The sequence below is a fragment of the Lygodium microphyllum genome, chromosome 15, assembly GCF_053477565.2.
Source record: "Lygodium microphyllum isolate KBCC chromosome 15, Lygodium_microphyllum_v1.1.10, whole genome shotgun sequence".
NCBI lineage: Eukaryota > Viridiplantae > Streptophyta > Polypodiopsida > Schizaeales > Lygodiaceae > Lygodium > Lygodium microphyllum.
Genome location: NC_141149.1, coordinates 122,578,303 through 122,586,434, shown reverse-complemented (window position 1 = coordinate 122,586,434; position 8,132 = coordinate 122,578,303). Strand labels below are relative to the sequence as shown.

Here is an 8,132-nt window from a genome sequence, read left to right as displayed (position 1 = left end):
TGCATTTGTATGTTTTTAATAAGTTATGACTAGATGTAATTTGTGTTACCTTTTCAATATTTAGATGGTATCATGCAATTGAAGTTCATATGCAACACCAATATAAATTAAGATTGATATCATACAATTGTATTCTTAATCAAATATTATATGTCATACATTTATATTAAAGTTATGTAGCTTAACTTACAATTGGTAGCTTGAGCCTTGGCCATTATGCTTATACACTTCTTTTCTTTATTGTAGAGAGTTTACAATTTGTGAAGATGGCCTTGAACATTGCCAAAGCACTACGCATTTGCTTGATAGAGGCTATATCATCCAGCACAGAAGAGCAGATATCACTCATCAATAGTAATGAAATTGTCTTTGTTACTTTCTGCAATTCAGCATGTACATCCATGCAGACCATGTTGCAGCAGCAAGGGCTTTCGCACCTAGTCACTGATGCACTTTGGGATCCCGAGAAGAACTTGCATCTTTGTCGTACATTGCTTGGAAATGCACCCAAGATGGTTGAAGATCTTAAGGAGTTAGCACCAGTGTCTGCATTGAAGGAGAGGTTAGTCTTTTGGAACATGAAGTGGAGAGAAGAGGTGGCACGCTTAAAGCGAGCAAAGGACTTGTCCGGGACAACCTCTCTACCAAAACGTCTAAAGACCACTATAAATGCAAGTCCTAGTTTTAGTCCAACAAAGAAGAGAGAGAATTCGTTAGGGGCAGGAACTATGTTGCGCACATTGAGGAATCACCAATGCGCACCAACGATTGGCATTCCCTTTGATGCCATCAAGCTAGGTAGAGTCATTGGTAAAGGTTCCTTTGGACAGTGTGTCCAAGTTACTATTGATAATATTACTTATTTTCCTTTAGAGTTAACATATTGCGCCAAAATGTACAAGGGCTTCAACAATGTTAAGCTGCAGCAATTCCAAGTGGAGTGTGGGATGCAAAAGGTCAATGCATCCATTGTACGATGCATTGCCTCTACTTATGAGCCCCCTTGGGTTACAGTCTTTCCCTTTTTCAATGGTGGTACAATAGATGATATATTGATGTGGGGCCCTTTTCAAAAATGTAAATATAGGAGAACCATCGAGCACCTCCACAAGCCATCAATGGGGTTCAGACCTGATCCTGACAAGGTGCCTTCTGCAGAGGAGAGGGCTAGGATCGTGGGCGTCATCAATAATATGCCAAACATTATTCATACATTGGTGGATGGGATGAAGGCCGTGCATAGTGCTAGTATCGTCCATTCGGACTTACATGCCAAGAACATGGTGTTGGATTTCACCAGAGATAACACCCCCAGGGTGGGCATCATAGATTGGGGTCTCATGCTTATTTCTGGTATGAAAAGACGAGCTCTGAACTGCCCATCTAGGGGACCAAATGAGCCCATGCACATCGTAGATGAGTGCCGACGGAAAGGAGTGTTGGAAAGGAAAAGAAGGCCATGGATTGCTCCTGAGATCTATGATCCATTGTGTAAGTCTGCTTACAGCAAGGAGTCAGATATATACGCAGTTGGTTGGCTCATCGTCTGTCTCGTTGAGTTTTGGCGCTTAGGCCAACGTCTATGGTTGCGTAGGGAGCCGAGAGATACCCCAGATGAATTCATCATGCACTTAATAGAGTTCAAGGCAAGGAATCGCATGTTGTTAGATGATAAGGCCATGCGAATGTCCTTTGCAGACCTTGATGACTTTTTGAGAGCACACTGCAGCACTGATCTTGCAAAAGCACAAAGATCACTTGTAGAGCTTGGCCCTATTCTAGCTCACCCTTTTTGAACAACCCACCTCTTGTAATCTCCCCTTGTATTTTGTAAAACAACCTATCAATTTTTGGAGTCTCTATGACTCATGAAACCAAGGATAGTTGTATATTTTTTGTAAAGCTATATGCTCTATAGAATACAACTTATAATTTGTGCTTTAAGATTAAGTTAGTTATGTGGATGTACGTCTTCAAGAGCAATTATTTCAAGATTTTGTGTCTTTATGTGTCTTGTCAGTAGTTTGCACGGTTGACTTTCTCAAGTTTTGAAATTTAATAACCACATTGTTTCATATTTAGTATCATGGTGTAGATTTTATATCTATAAATAGTCTCTAGATAGCATACGTGAAACATTAATGAACCATTTAATGCATATACAAAGTTTCAATCTCTCTTATTTTCTTTGCTAAATATGATTGTGCAAGTGGAGTGTTGTATACATGTGATTTTTTTAAGTTGCCAAAGAGATATATTGTTGTTGTAAACACACAAGCATGCAAGAAAGAGAACTACTTCAATGGTTTAAAAAGCTATGATTTCACATCGTATCCATATTGCATTTTAAATTACTAATGATTAGAAAATAATAATACATTATAAATGAATGTTTAAAAAACTAATGACCAAGTGTACCTAGCAATTATAGATGATACCAAACCTCTTAAACTTTCCTCGACAAACTATTGCTTTTGAAGTGATGCAATAACTTGTCACCTCCACTAGTGCAAGTAAACATTCTCCTATGAGAAATACCCTAGTTTTGTAAGGTTAGTCATCAACCTGATCAAGTGCTCAGAATGTATTGGTGAATTTTATATATTGTTATCATTTCTAATGCTATATACTTTATTTTCTATGGATAGGCTTTATTAGATAAATACTTAAGTCTTTACTAGATGCATTGCCTTAATAGTTACAAGCTAAAAACATGGGGTGTATTTTCCATTGAGTAGAAATTGATGCATGTATTTTTTAAATATTAGTGTATTTTTTATATATGAGAAGTAACTTTTCTTTTTTTTTTGTATTTGGTTATAAGGTTTATCATTCATGGCTTCAACAACTCGCATGAAGGTGTTTGATTATGGGTCTAGCGAGAAGAAACTTTTGGGTTATGTCCGAGTTATGGTTGATTCCACGTATAGTGCAATACGACAAGAGATTACACAAGATGAGCTTATATCTGGTCCCTTTAAATTCATAATTGAAGATGAAGATGATGACAGTGGTTGCACCATAAACCCAGTACAAGAAGAGCGTTGGCATGTAGAGAATGTCAAGTTTATTGGTATAAAGAGAGATTCAAGCATGGTAGATAAGGTTGGGGATGAGAGCAGGCCTAGAAAACACATATGTGAAGGCTTGAAGGATACTCTTGAGGACACTAACTTCAATGCAAGCGATGAAGGTGATCATAGTTTGCACAAGTCAGGTGACAACCTAAAGCATGTTAAAAGCATGCTCAAGGGCACATTGATTTCAAAGTCTACTCTTGAAAGTTGGCTAAACCAATGTGAGAAGACTCGCAAGAAGTTGAGGGAGCGAAACCCACCGAGAGATGATAGGTTTGAGCTTGCCACAGAAGATCTTAATGGTGCACCCTTGGCTCGAGTATGGTGCCATGAATGTGAAGCTCCTTATGGATCGGGAGTCATTGGCAAGCAATCTGCTTACTCGTGTCTTTCTAATTTCATGAGAACCCATATATTAGAAGGCCAAGCGCATCAAATAAGATATTTGACAAATCAAGGGTTGAAGGTGGGAGCGACATCTAACTCAAAAGATGTAGAAGAAAGCAATGAAGATAATATGGTTGCGGTTTTAGCTGCAGTAGAGGAGATGGATATTTTTAATAGCACTCATGAAGGCAAGTGACATCTTTTTAACCATTGAAACCTCCAATAAAATGTTACTTTCATATACGATAATTACCGGTTTATGAAAGAGTTGAGCTTTAGTAAGGTTGGGGTTTGTTTTAAAATCACTTTTGTATATGTATCTTAGGGATAATTTCTAATCATTTTAGAGATTAATTTGTGAGTTTTGACTTGAAATCACACAGGATCTGATTTTGAGCTTATTGAGGCAACATTGAATGACTACAAAGATAAAGGGAGAGTAAGAGTTGTATGTAAGTATGATAAGAAATGGTTGCATTTGTGCCCTTCAAGATCGGACTTGCATACGATTCTCACAGAGCATATCAAGTCAAAGTCTCACATCATTGCTATATCCAAAAAAACATGTACCAACCATGTAGTTTTGACAAATGCTAGAGGGCGACCAAAGAAGCTCTTTCATGCAGATCCACAACAAAAGTCACTGAGCTCTTTTCTTTACCCAACCAAAGAAAGTACCGTATCAACAAATTCAGAAGGACCTTCTACTTGTACAGGTGACCCATATATGCCTTCTTCTTATGATTTAAATTTGCTCTGTTGGGGATTATGGCAAAGGACCGTGCCTTACAAAGCATGTGACGTCAACATAAAATCTATTCTACACGACCTTAAAATAGGAAAGGAATGGTATCCAGAGCCATATACAAAAGCTATCTTATATGACGGATCTCTTGAAATTAAGGTAGATGGATGCTACAGACACATAAATTGCCAACGTGTTTCATGTGGTGGAAATCCCTTTGAAAGTTTTACTTGTGAGTATTGTAAAAAAATTCCCACTTGTGATGATTTTCGCATGAGAGTATACAGAGAGAGTACTGCTATTGAGAAGAGAGGGGTTAGGAATACAGGAGGAGGAAGGCGATTAGATTATCTTAGCAGTAAAGAGTTGAAAAATGTGACAGTTAAGTCCAAGAAAGACTTGAAAGAATCCAAGAGAAAGCTATGGTGGTTAGAAGGAAGAATTGTTGTGCTTTCTGTGAGGATTAGGTCCTTGAAAGAAGCAAACTTTGAATGCTCTAATAGGAAGGATGTGCGGCGCTTTTGTAATAATATAGTTGAGGCCCATCGACAAGGTAAATTTGGAGGTAAACAAGCATTGTGGGACTTTTTTCAAGATGTAGCAAAGAATATAGTACGAACAAAACAAGCACAATGATTCAATGAGTCCACAAAGAACATGTTTGAGCTCATTAAGCTTTGGGGCGGGCCACGCTTGCATGAATTTATGAGTACTAACCTTGGAGGGCCGTCCATGTGCACTACAAGAAGGCAAGGGAAAAAAGCAATTCACTTCATGCCTGGAGAGCATGAGTATATATTTGAGGCAGTGGGTAAGATATACATGGATGCAAAAAGTAAACATGGAGTAATGTCAATGGTGCCGATTATCATTGTTGAAGATGAGACTACCATCAAACGTCACATAAGGTGATCTTAATAGATCTAATGTCCTGTAGTTTGCAATGTTTTTTACTTTCAATCATGTAAAGGAAGTTTGTAAGATATTGAAAGTTAAAGCAATTTTTTTTAAATGCAGGTGGAATGCAAAGGATGACACTCTTATTGGATTCTGTGGAAGTAAAGGAGAACGTCACCAATGCCTTACAAACGACACAATTATTGTAGGAGAGGGGTCACATGGTTATAATACGATAGTGGATGCCTTTCAAAATCATGTGGTGGGAAATTATGCAAGACTTTTGATAGTAAACCCTCTTCATGAGAGTCTTCCATGACTAGCTTTGGTAGTGCAAGTCACATGTAACCGCTTTGATAGTGTTTTTATTAGAAATCAATGGAATCTTGTGGAGTATTTATGGAGTGCAAAGCTAAAGGATACAATAGGTCCAATAATTGGGCATTCTTCAGATGGAGATAGTAGACGGCGCAAGCTCATGCTTGAAGATTACCTTGGAGATCATAGCGACCGATTCTTTATTAATTGGTGTGGATGGAAATTAAGAGGGAGAATAGTGGAAGGGCATGTGTATGGTTTACATGATCAAGACTTTGTACATTGTGGAAAAAAGCTTGTTAGTCCACTTGATAGCCCTACTCGACAACTTGCGATTGGTAAAGTTTGGATTACACTCAATCATGTTGCAATGGTCTATAACTCATTTTCCATTGATAAACACAAGCTACAGGATGGAGATATACAAAGAAATGATCGTCAAAATTGGGCAGCTGCCCAAAGGATTGCAAGCAGACAAGTGCAATGTTGTATGAGACAATTACAGAAGAAAGAGAGAAGTGTGCAAGGAACTGTGGCATATTTGCATATTGTGGTTGATTACATTGATGTTTTCCTATCACCGTATCTAAACTTGAAGGATCGTGTGGTGATGGCAGCTAAGGTTAGTTTCTTCTTCAAGCTTTGGAGGTTGTGGATACATCAACATGCAACGTACAACTTGAAGATAAATTTCATAAGTAGAGAGGCCTACACAGATATTCAACTCTCATGCCATTTTGTTGTGCTTCTCATAAAGGTTTTTCGTGACTTTTATCCTACTCTCAAGTGCCCATTGCATCTCACTGGATCGGATGCAGCTGAAATTTATTTTAGTAAAATTGGAGGTATGGTGGGACAAGAGAGAGCCTTTGACTTTGGAGATTTGTTGCATAGTGTTGGTACTTTGAATAAGATTGCCATGCATGAATGTAGTTCAGATGGGCTGGTTTTCTCAAGGGCTCATAAAAAACAAGAGCATATATGGAAGTGCTTGAATAAAAAAGATGGAATTGTAGAAGTAGATTTAGGCAACTATGATTGTGTGTCTTCAGATGATGTAATAGTGGATGCCTTGAAAGAGGGCTTGCATCAAGCACAAATGTTGTGTCAGTCATTGGGATTGAAACCTAGCAAACCAGATAACTTGAATTGGTGGTTACACCCTTGGGAGGATACAGATTTGACATGGTCAAAACTAGATGTTGAGATGGGGGAGGCTGATGAGTACGATGACTTTGCACAACCAAGCAGTGATGACAAGCAATTACAAGAGGTTCCAGATGGGGATGATGAGATCATTGCTCTTAGTGAGATTCGACATGAAATCGATGGGCTCTTGGATGAAGTTCATGACTCGGGCACTATTGCAAAGAGACAGAAGATCAACCCAACAGTAGAAGTTGATGGAAAGTATATCTTTAAGTCCACATTGGTCAGCCAATTGAATGGGAATTCAACATTGTCAAAAGATCGACTGACAAGAGTAAGGCAAGGTGTCTATTTCATTCATGAATCAAAATCACAATCATCAAGTAATGTGAATTTCTTTGGGATAGGTTGTGATTGTGCTATATATTTTGTGTATGACACACAAGATCAAGGTAGTAGCCAACATCCAAAGAGAGACGGAAAAGCCACAAACTTAAATAAAATGGATAAGTCTCGTGGTACATGGTATCTTGGCCGAGTCCAAAAGATGAGGAAGAAAGTAGAACGTAGATATGTGGATTATAAACGGGGCTTTGATTTGACAGATCGACCTCAAGGGATAGAAGTTCAGCTTGGTTGGTACCAAAGGGTAAAAGGACAACGCATGTTCACGTATGACTTAACTGACTTGAATATGATTGCTATAGAGTCAGTCATCGCATTGGCAAATTTAACATACAATGCATCAAATGATAGATACCAACTAGATGAGAATGATTATAAGATATTTAATGACTTTCTCAAGCGCGCTGAGTAATCATTTTCATGCTCAAAGTAAGTGATTTTAATCTATGATAAGCTTTGTATTGCCTTTCTAAATAAGGTCATTATCTTTATTGTAGTGTCTTCTTTCTTGTAGGTAATGGACGTTCAAGCTAGAACTTGGCAACGTTGGGGTATACTCTTTGCAGCTGAAGTATTGCAATCGAAGAGTTCTTTGGAGATATCTTCAAACTAGTCATATGGCAATGTGCTACATTGATAGAAGTTTGTAGTTGGAGTATTAAGGTGAAGTATCACTATTTCATCATGGTTGAAATATGGTGCATATATTGTAATTAATATCTAATCTTTTTCTTTTGATTTTAGTTATACTATATTGATGTGTGAGTGCTTGACGAGAGGAAATTTGTTTTTGTTTTGATTTCAGACCAATTTTGTGGCATTTTGATCTTTTGGGATTCTCAAGCAGCATATTGCATGGAGATGGCTAGCCATGGAAGCAAGGAAGTCAACATACTTATGTATTATTCTTTTTATAATATACAACCTTTATCATACTACATAATCCAAATGTATAAGACATGCTTTGGACATGTGGATCTTGGAGTCTTTTGTGTATAGCTCTATGTTGCAGTGCTATTGTAAAAGTTTCATAATATTAACATCGTGTTTGGATATCCATCTTGGATCATTGTGATAATTCCATGGCTAAAATATTGTAGTATCATGTTGTAATTTGAATTATACAGAAGGGGCCATGAAAATGCACATTCGAT

At 37.8% G+C, this 8,132-nt stretch overlaps 1 protein-coding gene across 1 annotated transcript; it reads left to right on the top strand.

Annotated features, from left to right (window-relative positions):
• Positions 1–2,835: 2,835 nt before the first annotated feature.
• LOC148025005 (uncharacterized) lies at positions 2,836–7,390 on the top strand. The gene is made up of 4 exons (XM_087693639.1): positions 2,836–3,652; positions 3,848–3,916; positions 5,227–5,311; positions 5,479–7,390. Exons 1-4 carry the CDS (start codon positions 2,836–2,838, stop codon positions 7,388–7,390), a joined length of 2,883 nt encoding a protein of 960 aa, XP_087549765.1.
• Positions 7,391–8,132: the final 742 nt, after the last annotated feature.